Source organism: Bufo bufo, chromosome 2 (assembly GCF_905171765.1).
Source record: "Bufo bufo chromosome 2, aBufBuf1.1, whole genome shotgun sequence".
Lineage (NCBI taxonomy): Eukaryota > Metazoa > Chordata > Amphibia > Anura > Bufonidae > Bufo > Bufo bufo.
The window spans coordinates 765,317,332-765,335,384 of NC_053390.1; the positions used below are offsets into that span (position 1 = coordinate 765,317,332).

The following is an 18,053-nucleotide window of genomic DNA, read 5'->3' on the forward strand; positions in this document are numbered from 1 at the left end:
GGAGTGGCCCTGTATGTGAAGGATAGCATTAAATCTAACCTAATACAAGTTGGTGAGGCCAACATAGAGTCAGTTTGGGTTACGTTGCAGTTTGCTAACCATGCAGTAACTCGTGTAGGTGTGATATATAGACCACCTGGTCAAGTTAAAGAACTAGATGATCTACTAGTTGAAGAAATAGCTAAAATGACAATGAAAGGAGAAGTTATCATTATGGGAGATTTCAATCTTCCAGATATAAACTGGAAAACCAAAATAGCAAGTTCTACCAGGAGTACAGATATTCTAAATTCCCTACTGGGGTTATCTTTACAACAAGTGGTTGAGGAGCCAACCCGGAGGGAGGCCATTTTGGATTTGGTATTCACAAACGGGGATTCGGTATATGATGTCATTGTAGGCGAAACCTTGGGATCTAGTGATCACCAGTCAGTGTGGTTTAATATAAGAACTGTGAAAGAGTCCCACCACACAAAAACAAAAGGTTTAGATTTTAGAAAAACAGACTTTTCAAAAATGAAATTAGTCATAAATGAGTCCTTATCAGACTGGAACGGATTACATGGAGTCCAGGAGAAATGGGACTACTTAAAAGGTGCATTATTGAAGGCAACAGAAAATTGCATTAGACTTGTCAGTAAAAGCAAAAAAAGGAGGAGACCAATGTGGTACTCAGCAGAAGTGGCCCAAATCATTAAAAATAAAAAGCTAGCATTTTGTAATTATAAAAAAAACCAGAGCAATGAAGATAAGGAAATCTACAAGATTAGGCAGAGAGAGGCCAAGCAAGTTATAAGAACTTCTAAAGCGCAGGCAGAAGAAAAACTAGCTGTCTATGAAAAAAGGGGATAAGACATTCTTCAGATATATAAATGAAAAAAGGAAATTAAAACAAGGAATAACTAAATTAAAAACAAAGGACGGAAGGTATGTAGAAGAGAATAAAGGGCTAGCCGACTGCCTTAATGAATACTTCTGTTCAGTTTTTACAAAAGAAAAAGGAGAAGGACCTCCACTAGAAAGAATGACTAGTAAATCGTTTGATGCATGTATCTTTACAGAGGAAGATGTTCTAAGTTTGCTGTCTAAGGTGAAGACAGATAAGTCACAGGGGCCTGATGAGATACACCCAAAATTATTAAAAGAGCTTAGTGGTGAGCTGGCAAAACCGTTAACAGATTTATTTAACCAATCATTAGTAACAGGAGTCGTCCCGGAAGATTGGAAATTGGCTAATGTCGTGCCCATTCACAAGAAAGGTAGTAGGGAGGAATCGAGCAACTATAGACCAGTGAGTCTGACATCAATAGTAGGCAAATTAATGGAAACCCTATTAAAGGATAGGATTGTGGAACATCTAAAATCCCATGGATTGCAAGATGAAAAACAACATGGGTTTACTTCAGGGAGATCATGTCAAACAAATCTTATAGATTTTTTTGACTGGGTGAATAAAATAATAGACGGTGGAGGTGCAGTAGACATCGCATATCTAGATTTTAGTAAGGCTTTTGACACTGTCCCACATAGAAGACTTATCAATAAACTGCAGTCATTGAGCATGGACTCCCATATTGTTGAGTGGATTAGGCAGTGGCTGAGTGACAGACAACAGAGGGTTGTAGTCAATGGAGAACATTCAAAACAAGGTAATGTTACCAGTGGGGTTCCACAGGGATCTGTACTGGGACCGATTTTGTTTAATATCTTCATAAGTGATATTGCAAAAGGCCTCGCTGGTAAGGTTTGTCTTTTTGCTGATGACACAAAGATATGTAACAGGGTTGATGTTCCTGGAGGGAAACGCCAAATGGAAAAGGATTTAGGAAAACTAGAAGAATGGTCAGAACTCTGGAAACTGAAATTTAATGTGGATAAGTGCAAGATAATGCACCTGGGGCGTAAAAACCCAAGGGCAGAATATAGAATATTTGACACAGTCCTGACCTCAGTATCTGAGGAAAGGGATTTAGGAGTAATTATTTCAGAAGACTTAAAGGTGGGAAGACAATGTAATAGAGCAGCACGAAATGCCAGCAGAATGCTTGGATGTATAGGGAGAGGTATAAGCAGTAGAAAGAGTGAAGTGCTTATGCCGCTGTACAGAACACTGGTGAGACCTCACTTGGAGTATTGTGCGCAGTACTGGAGGCCATATCTCCAGAAGGATATAGATACTCTAGAGAGAGTTCAGAGAAGAGCTACTAAACTAGTACATGGATTGCAGGATAAAACTTACCAGGAAAGGTTAAAGGACCTTAATATGTATAGCTTGGAAGAAAGAAGAGACAGAGGGGATATGATAGAAACTTTTAAATACATAAAGGGAATCAACTCGGTAAAGGAAGAGAGCATATTTAAAAGAAGAAAAACTACCACAAGAGGACACAGTTTTAAATTAGAGGGGCAAAGGTTTAAAAGTAATATAAGGAAGTATTACTTTACTGAGAGAGTAGTGGATGCATGGAATAGCCTTCCTGCAGAAGTGGTAGCTGCAAATACAGTGAAGGGGTTTAAGCATGCATGGGATAGGCATAAGGCCATCCTTCATATAAGATAGGGCCGGGGGCTATCCATAGTATTCAGTATATTGGGCAGACTAGATGGGCCAAATGGTTCTTATCTGCCGACACATTCTATGTTTCTATAATAAGTGCAGTGAGATCCCCGGGCGCCGCTCTCAATGTCTGTATACTTAGTTCACATTGTCATAATGGGTGAAAGGTCCTCTTTAAAGCACCATCCATTCCATAGCGCTGTACATATGAAATGGTCTATGTATACATACATACATAATACAGACAAGTGCACTAAGCATGATCAAGACGAGTTACAGACTAATACAGAAGGAGAGCGGGCCCTGCCCGTGAGGGCTTACAGTCTACGTGGTATGGGAGAAGGACACAGTAGGTGAGGGTGAAGCTGGTCATGGCGGTATAGAGGCAGCAGGGTCACTGGTTGTAGGCTTGTCTGAAGAGGTGGGTTTTCAGGTTTCTTTTGAAGGATTCCACTGTAGGTGAGAGTCTGATTATGTTGGGGCAGCGAGTTCCAGAGTGTGGGGGATGCACGGGAGAAATCTTGGAGGCGATTTATGGAAAGAGGTGATAGGCGAGAAGGACATTGTGAGGATTGGAGATTACGTGTGGGGATGTATCGGGAAAGTAGCTCAGAGATGTAGGGAAAGGACAGGTTGTGGACGGCTTTATAAGTATTTGTTAGTATTTTGAACTGAATTTGCTGGACAATGAGGAGCCAGTGAAGGGATTGGCAGAGGAGTAACAGGGTGAGAGGTGGATTAGTCGGGCAGCAGAGTTGAGGATAGATGGGAGGATTGTGAGTGCTAGATGGAAGGCCGCAGAGGAGAATGTTGCAATAGTCGAGGCGGGAGATAATGAGAGCATGTACAAGCATTTTTGCCGTCTCAAAGTTGAGGAAAGTGCAGATGCTGGAGATGTTTTTGAGTTGGAGGCGGCAGGTGGTGGAAAAGGTTTGGATTTGTGGTCGGAAGGAGAGGGCAGAATCCAAGGTCACTCCAAGGCAGCAGACTTGGTTGACCAGGGAGAGTGTGCAGCCATTGATTGTGATAAATAGGTCTGTTGGGGGGGTTGAGCAAGATGGGGAGAAAAATGATGAATTCTGTTTTATCCATGTTAAGTTTTAGAAAGTGAGGAGAAGGAGGATATGGAAGATAGGCATTGTGGGATTATGTATAGTAAGGGGGTGATGTCTGGACCAGAGAGGTAGATTTGTGTGTCGTCAGCATAAGTGATACTGGAAAGCCTTGGGACTATATGAGCTGTCCCAGGCCGAGGGTGTAGATGGAGAAAAGCAGGGGTCCTAGGACAGAGCTTTGCGGGACACCAACAGAGAGGGAATGAGACAAGGAGGTGGTGTGAGAGTGGGAGACGCTAAATGTCCGGTCTGTGAGGTATGATGTGATCCAGGAGAGGGCCAGGTCAGTGATGCCAAGAGATGAGTTTGTAACAGAAGGAAGTGGTCGACCGTGTCAAAGGCCGAAGACAGGTCAAGGAGAAGGAGGACAGAGTAATGTTTTTTTGCTTTTGGCTGTTAGTAGGTCATTAGTGACTTTGGTAAGAGCCGTCTCAGTTGAGTGGTGGGGTCGGAAGCCAGATTGTAGCCAGTCAAAGAGGGAGCAGGAGGAGAGGTGAGAGGACAGTTTAGAATGGACATGTTGCTCAAGTAGCTTTGAGGCATATGGAAGAAGTGATATGGGGCAATAACTGGACAAAGAAGATGGGCCAAGTGAAGGCTTTTTGAGGGTGGGTGTAATGGTAGCACATTTAAAACCAGAGGGGAACACACCAGAGGTTAGTGATAGGTTGAAGAGATGAGTTAGGGCTGGGATAAACACTGTGGTGAGGTTAGGGATGAGGTGGGATGGGATTGGGTCAAGTGCACAGGCGGTAAGATGTGATCTGAAGAGTAGAGTGAAGAGTTTTTCTTCTGTAATGGTGGAGAAGCGGGTTTTGGGAGAAGAGGACTGAAGAGTTGTGTAGAGGGTCTGTGGGGACTGTGCACTGAAGCCTTCTCTGATGTTGATGATCTTTTGTTTGAAGTATGTGGCAAAGTCCTCGGCTGAGAGGAGAGGGTGGGGGCGCTGGGGGATGGAGAAGGGAGTGAAGTGTTAAAAATAATTATTTGCTATAAGCCTTAACAAAGCTGATATCCCTAATCTACACACCCTCAAGGCTTGCATACAGTCCGAAATAATACCTGGAGTAGTGGAGCCTACACTGAAACAAAATAATTCCTTCACTTGGTTAGGAATATCAGTTTTATCTAGCGGTTTCAACCAGAAAGGATTAAGCAATCCTCTCAAAGACTTCTAAGGACCTCAATTGTCACCCAATTGAGTGACAAACATGAATTTTCTGATAAAGATATAGGTAGGATTTCCACCTGTGACATAGGGTAGCATAGTGTTATTACTGAGCACCAGGTCAATACTCAGGATAGAAAAAGCACAGGAATATCTGAAACGCCATACTTCCTCTAACCCAAGTTCTTCAATAAGTCTAGTGAATGCAGTTAGAGTATTAAAGGGTAAACAAGATCTAACAGACACTTTATCTAGGGCTAGATCCATATAATTGATAAAATCCCTTAAAAGCAAGAGGGGAAAATTAGCCGCAAATTCTAATGCTAGAGTCAAGACAACATAGCTTATGGTGGAGATATAGATGCCAATAATCATACATTCCATGGATAATGGCTTACAATGCACACGAAGGTTTAATATACTGAAATGGTATATCTTTATGGATACCTCATTTAATCTTTTCTGTAACCATAGCAATGTGTCAGATGTCTTATGGATCTCTTGTAGACCTATAATAGAAGGCTGCTGTTTAAGAAACCCAAATATGGCAAACCTTTTAGTGTGGTTTTACATCCCCCCCCCCCTGACATTCAAGGACAGCAGTCTTATAATATCTGCCATACTGAAAGCATTACCGTTGGATATCACTCAGTGTATATGAAATATATATATAGGATACATATCTATACACCACTATTCCATAATACATAGTGACTGCACAAGGTCAACCCACCCCCTTCCCAACAAACTATACCAAAACATACATCTATATATTCTTCCCTCGAAAGAGAGATGAGGCAATAACAGATCACCCACCAAATAATTGCATAGGCCCTGATTTCTTAAGACCTGCGTTTGTTTAGCTGGTCTTAATGGGCCCCATGCGCTGCCAGAGGAGGTATGTAATTTAGGTGCGGGACTCCTCATAAATTATGTCTTCTCCACCAGTCTGTGCTCCAGCCTGAAATCTACTCCAGCTTGTAGCCAGCGTAGATTTCAGTCATTACTTATGCCGGTTGCTGATGTAAAACTGAATGTGCTGGGGCCTATGTAGTCACAAAATGCCAGTTGTGACTACAAACATCCCAAAACCAGGGTTTTGCGCCATTTTAACACCAAAAATTGATAGTTGAATATTATGGGAGAAATATAATTCCAAACATACAGTAACTGAAAACCAATGGCATATTATATGCAATGCTATAAGTACTGAGGTCAGTTCAATAAATGAAACGGCAATCCATGGTTCCCTGTAAGAAAAAATAAGCATTCCCAGCCACAACAACATAGTATAATAAAATTCCAGTAATCATAGTAATATGTCTCACAGAATATTATGACATACGGAGTTGAGCACTTTAACTGAATACAAGTTCCCTCCTCATATAATTCACCATCAAACATACCCACAGCATCACTACTTATAGTGCATAGCACCGCTTTAACAAATTTCCTCTTGACAAATCGGTGCCTCATAGGTATCCAGCCGTCTTAAAGCATCTTCCCCTGAATCCAAAAAGGTGGTTGTTTCCAGTTCAACAAGTTACAGCTTGGCCGGTTCCACCATAGAATACTGAATTTGTAGCTGATGCAATTTTTTCTTTATATTCAAGAATAGGGCCCTCTTTTTGTGAACTTTCACCAAATACTCCAGAAAACCAGGTACCATTAATTTCAGTATAACATTTTTGACGAGCTTTCAGCAAAATAATATTTGGTCCTTTTATAATACAACACTTTTACCTACGTTGAGCGAGGTGGTCTGCCCAGTAGCCCCACACAGGGAAGGACATTGTGTGCCCTCTCTACAGCAACAGATGAGAGAGAGAGAGAGAGAGTCTCTACCATCTGTTTGTAGCAAACGGTTCTTAAAAAGATGAGTCGGGATTCAACCCTTCAATTTGTTCAGGCATTTCCACCAAACAAACATTATTACGCCAGAGCCTGTTTTCCAGGTTATCTGCCTTTGCTAACAGTGCAATTTTTGTAATGGGGGTTTAATGTCACTCACACTTTTTGAAGATCGAGCCTGTTAATGGACACATTCTCTGTAATCCTACCTATCTGCCAATTCAGGGTGGGCCTTATTGCCTTGTTTTATGGCCGCAAATACATCCACAATAGTAGGTTCTTGTGGAGCGCCATCATTATCTGCCTATTGTGTGGAGGCTCTGCTTTTGTCCCTTGCCCATTTCCTTACCACAATGGTTAGGCTGCATCTTAGGAGTCTGAGGAGTGTTCTGCACTGCTTTTAGCATAGTTCTAGTAGATCTAGCAGGGTTGTCCAGGATTAGAAAAACATGGCTGTTTTCTTCCAGAAATGGCACCCCATCTGTTCATGGTGTGTCTGGTATTCTTTCTCAGCTCCATTGATGTGAAAGGGGCTGAGCTACAATACTATACAACCTGTGGAGAGATGTGGTGCTGTTTTTGGAAGAAAGCGGCCATATTTTTCTGATCCCAGACATCCCCTTTAATGTAAAGTATATGCTGGGAACTTTTTCTAGCTTATACGATACACACACACACACAATGTGCACAGAGCTTAATAGAAGGATTCTTATCTCTGTTATTTGTAAGTACAGAATCCTTGCCTTTAGTATTTAAATATATGAAAGTGTCTCCACAGGCTCTTCCCTCACCATCTGCAGAGTGTAGTAAACGGCAAGCACGTCAAAACACATCTGTAACTTATTCTGCATGTACAGCACAGTCTGCAGAGCCTGATACATAGCCTGTGTGTGATATCTAATCCCATCTTGTACAATACTGTCTGGTGTGGTGTGCATCTCTCATGTCCATATTGCTCACTGTGCCTCTGTATCTCAGTCTATTAGTTGTTACTGTCTTCTATTCCTGTATCAAAGATTTTCATGTACTGTATGATGCTGCCTACTGAGCTGTGTACCTAAGGCCTCATGAACAAATCGCAGATCTGTAAAATAAGGATACCATCGTTGACGTCAGTGAGTTTGTGGTCGGCTTTTTGATGACCTAAATAGGACATGTTCTTGTGGAAAAGACATATAGATGTTGAAAGCACACTGATTTGCAGGCCGCAAAACTGATATGGCCATATGCATGAGGACTAATCCTATCTTTTTTGCTACTGCCTGCTAGGCCCATCATGTGTGGTACTATCTGAACAGCTTCTGTATCTAAGGGCTCATGCATATGACCATAATTAGCCCAGGAAACACGGTCCATGTCCCAGCTGCAATTTATGATGGTCAGTTTGTGTCTGATCGCGGGGCATATGATGGTGTGAGTACACTGCAATAGCCCCGCAATCAGAGACCGACTGTATCAGAAATTACATACAGTCATGACAGTGACATCCGCAGTGCGGTAATAACAGCGACAGTTCCCGAAAGTGACAACTCCACACGAGCAACCATACTGCCCCACAGTGACCTCACAGTGATATCCATACTGCCCAAAGGTGACATCCACAATGCCCCACAGTGACAGCCTCCATGCCGTCATAACAGTGAATGCTGCAGTGCCCCAGTGACCTCCACAGCACAGAGGCTAATCACTATGTTCTGACTCATGAACAGTAGTGACATCGTTCTGAGCATGAGTTAGTAAATCAGTCTTCACACAGAAGCCTGTACTTTGACATGACCAGACGGCCGGCAGTCAGATGGCCAGAGGTCCCGGCTCATGAGCAGCAGTCAGGAAACAAGGAAGGCTTGCAGGAGGCTGTGACGTCAGTGATGATGCGCCGTCTCATGCTAAAGAGAGAGAGAAGACTAGCTTGGACCGGAAATGCCGCCACTGTTGGGGGTAAGTGTGGCTCTCCCAATCTTCTCTTGCCAGGTTAGATTCAGGCCACATTTTTCTTGTTAGGGCTGGAGAACCCCTTTAAGGACAAAATTCTCTAGGCTGCATGACCCAGACACTGAATGTTTTATGAAATTATAATGTTGCTGATCTTGGTCAAAGCTGAATACACGGGGGAAGCATTAAAGATTTATTTTTACAGATGAATGCGATTATATAGCGTATGAGAAATAAATTTGTGGTAAAGCCATGTATAAATTCTGAAACATGTGACTTTTATAACCATGAGGTTTTACCATCATTTTCAGGTTCTATTAAGCCCATTGGAATTCCTGCTATTAGAGGGCTTTCAAGTAAAAGTGGCACTTACTCTCTCACCCCAATTCGTATCCCCCTCCAGTAAGGGGTATATATGCTGCTATTATGGTAAGAAGTTTATTTATATTTTTGGGTTTTGTATTGTCACAAGGCTTTAGATATTTGTGAGACAACCGAAAATTCTGAATGGTCTATGTAAATGGTCATGTAAATCTTCTAGCTAGGCCGTTGGGATAGAAATGTCATTGGATCATACAGATTATTAAATTGCTAGTAACTAGTAACATCGTTAATACACTGCTGCCTGCCTGTTTTTTCGCTATTGTCTCCTTATCCTACACATAGCACTGCCATGTGCATGGATGCTATATGGAGGTACATGGAGTCCTTATAGGTGTGTATTCATAGCTTGTATGCTTCTGTTTGGTTCTTCTATAGAGGCACTGTTTCCTTCCCTAAATGACTTTAATTTTTTATGGAGGCAAACAGTGATACATTATATGTACCAATTCTGGATCCTTAATACAGCCATGTGCATAAGTCTTTACTTAAATGGTCACTGTACTTTCACACGACTTTGCTTAAATGAATATAGGTGAATATAAGAAAATTTGTTAAATATCTTAGCAGAGAAAGTTATTTTTCTCCTTATTAGCTAATCCCCATTCTTCCCTAAACTAATATTCATTGGATTTTCTGCTAATTCCGTCTTGTGAGACTTTCAGCTCACTGAAGGATCAAATTACATCATCCCATAGAAATCTATGGAGGGCGAGGAGGAGTGAGCTGCAGTAAGAGAGACAGGCTGCTTCCGCTAATAGTAATGTTCTCTCACCGCAAGTGCTTTATTACTGTTCAACACATCTCAATAATGTTATTTTTGGTGCTTTCGAGTGTGAGAAAGTTAAAGGGTTTGTCCAGGCTTTTAATATTGATGACCTATCCCCAGTGCACACTTGCCATCCTTCGTCTCTCGCCCTCTTCACTGCTGCTGTCTATAGGAAGAGAGAAGGGAGACAACACTGCGCGCGCCAACTCATACAGCTGATCGGCGGGGGTGCCGGGTGTCAGACCCCCGCCAATCTGATATTGATGACGTATGCTAAGGATAGGTCATCAAAATTAAAAGCCTGAACATCCCCTTTAAGGAGCAGAATCTCCTGTTTGCTCAATTTGCAGTCTATGGGAGACGACAGCTAGCCTTCATTCACTAACAGCATAATGCAGGATACATGTCCAATAATGTATACATATAGTGTTATTCCTCATGTATGCACACATGGCAGCTTATTCGGCAAATTTATTTGTGTAGCTGCGCTTTAAAGTATATTCTGCTTTCTGTTATTTTTTTTGTAATAAAAGTTATAAAAATTTCTGTTTGCTGCCACTCAATATGAAATTACATGGTTCATTTAAAAATGTGTCCTGTTAGAGGTGGACACACAGGTGATCACTGTACTTTAACAAGGTCTTTAACTGCGTGTAGATTATGTAATCACGGCAGATTTATATCTGCAGGGGTTTAACACTGAATGCCAGAGCTATTGAATGCTGTGAGCAAATACCTTAAAGCATTGTATAACTTTAATTACATAAAAAGTAGCCTTCAAACCTGAATAGCCCTTTAACAATTTTATATAACGTAACATTTTTGATATTGCTGTTTGCAATGTTACAAGAGGACCTGTCACCTCTCCTGACATGCCTGTTTGTATAGCTTCATGCACTGATTGGATAGTGGCAGTCTGTACAGGTACACACCCCCCTACTGGTTACCTCCCCTCTGTACCCTTACTGCAGACTGCTAGCAATTCATTCATAACTTCTAGTAGAAATAATAAAGGAATGGTACAACATAGAGCCATAAGAATAGATGCTCCAGAATCATTATTACATTGGGAATGCATGAAGCTAATAAAACAGGCATGTCAGGAGTGGTGACAGGTCCTCTAAGAATTGCTCTTACCCAGAAACGGTATGATGCTCCTTAAGTGTAAAATCCTATTCATAGTTTAGCGTGAGTAAAGCTGGCCAAACACATTCAGTAGCTGTCAGCTGAACCATGGTTTAGTCAGCGACTTTCTCTCTAGACTCTTCCATACACGCCGTTCTATCTGAGCGTTTGGATGTTGTCACTGGGGAAACAGATACTGCCAGACACTTCTGGTGGAAACTTATCTCCTGAGAGAACAAAAGGATTGGTCAAACAAAATAGACATTGCTCTATCCCATTCCCCATTCAGAAATCAATTGTCAGGGAAGAGTCTGGAGGTCACAGTACGCGAATGTGTAGAGGAGCCTTAAAAGGGGTTGTGTCACTTAATCAAATGGCATTAATTCACGTAGAGAAAGTTAATACAAGGCACTTACTAATGTATTATGATTGTCTATATTGCCTCTTTTGCTGGCTGGATTCATTTTTCCATTTCATTATACACTGTTTGCTTCTATGGTTATGACCACCCTGCAATCCGTCAGCCGTGGCCGTGCCTGCACACTATAGAAAAAAGCACCGGCCTCTCTGGTGGCCGGGACCGCGAGAGCTCACATAGGCTGGTGCTTTATCCTATAGTGTGCAAGCACGGCCACCACTGATGTATTGTAGGGTGGTCGTAACCATGGAAACGAGCAATGTATAATGTGATGGTAAAATGAATCCAGCCAGCAAAGGAGGCAATATGGGCAATCACAATACATAAGTAAGGGCATTGTAATAACTTTCTCTACATGATAAATGCCACTTGCTGAAGTGACATATAATATGTCACCAGAGCTTTTATAAAATGGTTTCGCATTTAAAAGGGTTTTCCGGGATTTTAATATTGATGATGTATCCTCTGGATAGGTCATCAATATTAGATAGGCAGGGGTCTGACACCCCTGCCAATCAGCTGGTTAAAGGGAAGGCACGCTATGTTCACTGCCTTCTCTTGTGTGTTTTCCTGCTCGCTGTTGACAGCGCAGCGGGGAGCAGGTGTAATTACAAGAAGTCCCATTCATTTCAATGGGACAGCTCATTCCTATACACTTGGATGGAAAGGAGCATCTATTGAAATAAATGGGACGGCTTGTAGTTACACCTGTCGACAGCAAGCAGGTAAACAAACCAGGGATGGCAGTGCTTGCATGGAGAGCGGCCTTCCCTTCAACCAGCTGATCAGCAGGGGTGTCGGACCACCGTCGATCTGATATTGATGACCTATCCTGAGGATAGAAAATAAGGATGGCACCGGCAGCATCTCACATCATCCAATCTTTTATTGCGACCTTAAAGCGAACCTTTCACCATGATTTTGTGCATAGAGCTGAGGACATGGGCTGCTAGATGGCCACTAGCACATCTGCAGTACCCAGGTCCCACAGCTCTCTGCGCTTTTATTGGCGTTAAAAAACAGTTTTGAGTGATATGCAAATTACCTGATATGAGTCCTGTAGCCGGAGATGAGTCAAGCGTCAAGGAGCCCAGCACCGCCCCGCGTCCTCCGAATCTCCTCCTTGCCGGCTGACGTCACAGAGCTGGAGCGCCGAAATCTCGCGATGCGCGAGCTAGCGCATGCGTAGTTCGTTCCCTGTGCTGATGCCAGCACAGGGAATGAACATGATGCCGACACTGCGCATGCGCTAGCTCGCACATCGCGAGATTTCGGCGCTCCAGTGCTGGGCTCCTTGACGCTTGACTCATCTCCGGCTACAGGACTCATATCAGGTAATTTGCATATCGCTCAAAACTGTTTTTTAACGCCAATAAAAGCGCAGAGAGCTGTGGGGACTGGGTATTGCAGATGTGCTAGTGGCCATCTAGCAGCCCATGTCCCCAGCTCTATGTGCAAAATCATGGTGACAGGTTCGCTTTAAGACAATTACAGCAGCAACGTTTCGGCTGAAATTCAGCCTTTGTCAAGCCTAATGACATCAACATTATAACACATATATATACCCCACATAAAAACCCACCCCTTCCAATCACCTGTGTTAATCACTGTTCATCTCATGTGTTCATCCTAATAGGTTATTACCTTCCATATGCTTGTAGACATAATATGGCGATGTTCGTCATGTTGGCGTTGTCCCATGTGAAGTGCGCAGCCGCGCACAATTGCACTTACTAGGTAGAATGTGTCAAACCGTGTCCATGGAAACTGACAGCGCTCATTCATGTAGCCAATCGGCTGTCTCGAAAATCGCATGACGTACGTAATCACATGTCATGTCCGCCGACGTCATCAGGACGCACCCTTGTGTATCCGATGATCGTAACACGCGGACCATTATGTGCGGCGTCACTACAGCGCAACCTCATCAGTGCCATGGCAACGGGGACGCATATACAAGGATCATTCCTATAGCTTTAAAAAAATCAAAGCAAAGAAAAGCGCAAACTTATTTAGATCCGTCTAACAGGTATTCACATGGGACAATTCCGATTAACATGAACAAGCAAATAGCATATTTGGCATAGCCATATAATCTACAATGCATCCATCAATAAATCGCATAAATCTTTTCAACTTATAATGGATAAAAATCTATGATCAAATACATATGATGTACACATCTAATATACATTATAAATACAATACATGGATCCCCTATCTATAGGATGATGACACAACAGTGAATTTAACTGGCTGTCATAAGAGGTAGGGGATGGATCACCCGGGACCATTTTACACATAACATTATAAAAACAAGATATCAAAATGCCAAGGGGACATATTAGCTACCCATCTCAATCAATGGAAGTGACATTAAATTCTAAATTAAGGCCAAATGGTTGAAGGGACATTAGGGTGTGTATCCATTTTAGTTCCTTTCTTCTCAGGATTCTCTTTCTGTCCCCCACCCCGTCTCAGATACCCTACACTATCAATAGCACTAAATCTTAATTGATTTATGGAGTGATTCTGTTCAATGAAATGTTTTGCAACCGGTTTGTCCAATGCACCCTTTCTTATTGTACTTTTATGTTTATTGATTCTCTCTCTCAATTCCATCGTGGTCTCCTCCACGTATATCAAACTGCATGGGCACTGTATCATGTATACCACATCAGTGGATCTACATGTATAGTGTCCTCTGATTTTAAACAGCTTGCCACTATAGGGGTGCGCAAAACCGTCGCCTTTCATGATGCAACTACAGTTGCAGCATGAAAGGCAAGGGAAATTGCCACTCCTCAGTGGTGCCAATCTCATCTGTCTATGTCTTTACCTCCTATGTCCTATGCTTTTACAATTCTATCACAAAGATTCGGGCTTCTCTTATAAGCAATCATTGGGGGAGCTGTAAATTCAATGACATTCGGTAATCCTTGATGCAAAATTTGCCAATCTTGTCTAAGAATGGCAGCGATATTTCCGCTGTCTCCCCCATAAATAGACACAAAGGGAATACGGGGAATGTCCTGCTTATGGGGCTTCCGTATAAAGGTGGAACTACGTTCAGTAGTCGCAATTTTCTGTCTAGTACGTTTAATCAATTTTTTAGGATATCCTCTATTACCAAACTTACTACACATTTCATCCACCCTATATTCAAACTGAGTTTAATCAGATACAATGCGTAGTACCCTGAGCAATTGACTCCATGGTAGGGAGTTCACCATACTGGAAGGATGGCTACTATCGTACATCAATAACGTATTTTTATCTGTGGGTTTTTGGTACAGATCAGTTTTGATCTTACCTCCTGTACCAAAATGCGGACATCAAGGAACTAAAGCTCACTGACAGAATGTGTCACCGTGAACTGCAGGTCCTGGACTCCCGAATTCAGGGGTGCATGGAATTCATCAAGTTCCGTTATGGTACCCGTCCAGATTAAAAATATGTCGTCGATGTAGCGCCACCAGCACAGAACTCTCTCAAAAAAGGGGGAGCAATATACCAGCTGATCCTCGACCTCCGCCATGAAGATGCTGAGGATAGGTCATCGTTATTAAAATCTCCAAAAAACCCTTTGAAGCTGCTCTTATAGTTTAATATAGTGCTATATGTAAGGGCGGTATATTACAGCTGCAGGACCACACTACTATTAGCCAAACTGCACAGCATGTTGATATGCCATATTGGCTAACAGGAGCCCCAAGAGAATACACCCGAAACATAGCTTTTGAATCTGGTGCATTCATGACCACAGTGCTCTCCCCACCCTTTGAACGTTGATGGGCTTCTGTATATGCATATACAGGTGAAACTCGAAAAATTATAATATCGTGCAAAGTTCATTTATTTCAGTAATGCAACGTAAAAGGTGGAACTAATATGAGAGACTCATTACATGCAAAGCGAGATATTCCAAGCCTTTATTTGGTATAATTTGGATGATTATGGCTTACAGCTTATGAAAACCCCAAAGTCACAATTTTGAGGTATCCTTTGCTCAGGGGGTATGGATTAATTAGCTGACTAGAGTCTGATACTTTGAGCCTAGAATATTGAACCTTTTCACAATATTCTAATTTTAAGTTGCATTAATGCAACTCCTTTTAAGTTGTATTACTGAAATAAATAAACTTTTGAGTTTCACCTGTATACCCAGAAGCATCAATGTACTGAGGGTTGGGGTGGATCGCTTTGGCCAGGAATACAGCAGACTCATCCACTATGATTCTGTGTATTCTTTCAGGGCTCCTAGTAGCTAGCCGGCACAATTTTTGTGTTTTGGCTACTAGTAGAATGGACATGTAGCTGTAATATGCTGCTGTTACAGTGCATAGGGCTCATATTAAGTGAAACTGATCTGCTTTAGGGCTCATGCACACGTGCCGTGCATTAGGGACTGCAAATTGTGGTCCCTAATGCACGTGCAGCATCTGTGTGGCCGGCGCTAAATGGGTCCGCAATCCGTCCGCACCGCAAAACAAATAGAGCATTTTCTATTTTTTTGGCATTGCGGAATCAGGGACCAAAAAGTAGTGCTTCCATGGCCTTCCGCTCCATGCCTCCACACCCTATCGTCCGGACTGTGAACCCGCTACGGGCCCGGTTGGCACACGTTCGTGTGCTTGAGCCCTTATCCTTTATTTCTGTTTCTTTATATGCTCTTAGTAATGCTTATAACTGGCTCCTATTCTTTTTTTCTACTTTCAGAAGAGCCGTCGAAACATCTCTTATTTGGCAGCTGGTGTCAAGTGTCATATATGACAAACCAATTTGTTCTCCACTTTGTCATGGTACATGCTCACTCATTAGTGATAGAAAAAAAATACCAATGTGCCTTCCTGAGTTCTTTTGTCCATTATGGTGCTCTAAAGAAACCTCAGCGGTTGGAATGTGCTGCATTATACACATTGCACTAATGTATATATTATTTTACTTGCATCTCAGAATGTCTCCTACCGTTGCGTCTGTTTAACGTTATAACAATTTGAATTTCTATTATGTATGCGGCTGTGGTGTTAAAGGGTTTGTCCCATGACAAAGACTTACCCCCTAACCACAGGATAAGGGGTCTGACTGCTGGGACACCCAGCTGATAACGAGAACAGGGGTCCCCATGTACCTCACGTTTGAGTGGAGCGGCGGTCACGCACACTGCCACTCCAACCATATGGAACTGCTAGAGGTAGCTGACCACTTGTCTGTCAGTCCCATAGAGTTGTGTGGTTTGTCAGCACCCAGGTGTAAACTGAAGCTTTACTCAAACAGGGGAAAACGAAGCCACTATTCTCATGATTGTCGGGGGCCCCAGTGGTCGGACACTTATCTCCTACCCGGTAGATAGGGGATAAGTCTTTGTCATTAGAAATACCTTTAAGGCTGGTTTCACACGGGCGTTGCGTAGAAAAAATTGCGGGTGCGTTGCGGGAACAAGCGCGATTTTTCCGCAAGAGTGCAAAACATTGTAATGCGTTTTGCACGCGCGTGAGAAAAATCGGCATGTTTGGTACCCAAACCCGAACTTCTTCACAGAAGTTCAGGTTTGGGTTAGGTGTTGTGTAGATTGTATTATTTTCCCTCATAACTTGGTTATAAGGGAAAATAATAGCATTCTTAATACAGAATATATAGTACAATAGGGCTGGAGGGGTTAAAAAAATAAATAAATAAATTTAACTCACCTTAATCCACTTGTTCGCGCAGCCCGGCTTCTCTTCTGTCTTCTCCTTTGAGGAATAGGACATTTGATGAAGTCACTGTGCTCATCACATGGTCCATCACATGATCTTTTACCATGGTGATGGACCATGTGATGAGCGCAGTGACGTCATCAAAGACAGAAGAGAAGCTGCGCGAACAAGTGGATTAAGGTGAGTTAAATTATTTTTAACCCCTCCAGCCCTATTGTACTATGCATTCTGTATTAAGAATGCTATTATTTTCCCTTATTACCATGTTATAAGGGAAAATAATAATGATCGGGTCTCCAGCCCGATAGTCTCCTAGCAACTGTGCATGAAAATCGCACCGTATCTGCACTTGCTTGCGGATGCTTGCGATTTTCATGCAGCCCCATTCACTTCTATGGGGCTGCATGGAGGCTTCTATGCAGCCTCCATTCACTTCTAATATAGAGCATGCTGCGATTTGCACGCAACAGACAAGTGATGCGTGAAAATCACTGCTCATGTGCACAGCCCCATAGAAATGAATGGGTCCGGATTCAGTGCGGGTGCAATGCGTTCACCTCACGCATTGCACCCGCACGGAAATCTCGCCCGTGTGAAAGGGGCCTAAGTGGTAAGGGTGGGGTAATAAAGGTGATGGGGTTAGACCAGTATACAGGCAGTTTGGCCAAAATCTTTCTTTTCATATTATATATTACAGATAAGATAAAAACCAGTTTAGTGCATTAAAGTTCTAAAATAAATGTTGATCTGTAGGGCTGTTGATCCAGGCCAGTGTGCAATCTGACATGTAATGTTACAGTAACTGCAGGTAGCCATAAATCACTGTGATATTGTATACTGGACATCAAGTGGAATATTGTGCAACTTTATAAAATAAACGGATATGCCCTTGGCTCCTTGTCCTCTATATGTGATTTTCTGACTGCACGACTCTGTTCTTCTGATGGATCAAATTAACTGAAAATGAAACCGTAATGTGAAACTAGCCTTAGTTTTAGAGAGAATTTTATACCAGAATTGTGACTCAAAATGTTGCAT

At 42.4% G+C, this 18,053-nt stretch overlaps 1 protein-coding gene across 2 annotated transcripts in view; it reads left to right on the forward strand.

Moving 5' to 3' along the window:
* The window catches only part of LCORL (ligand dependent nuclear receptor corepressor like), a 114,592-nt gene extending 97,767 nt beyond the window's left edge, over positions 1-16,825 (forward strand). For both annotated transcript variants that reach the window (XM_040419037.1, XM_040419039.1), the window contains 2 exons: positions 8,935-9,052; positions 16,036-16,825. In XM_040419037.1, the coding sequence (XP_040274971.1) occupies positions 8,935-9,029 (95 nt within the window). In that variant the 3' untranslated portion in view covers positions 9,030-9,052; positions 16,036-16,825. The remainder of the gene's footprint in view (positions 1-8,934; positions 9,053-16,035) is intronic.
* The last annotated feature ends 1,228 nt before the right edge of the window (positions 16,826-18,053 follow it).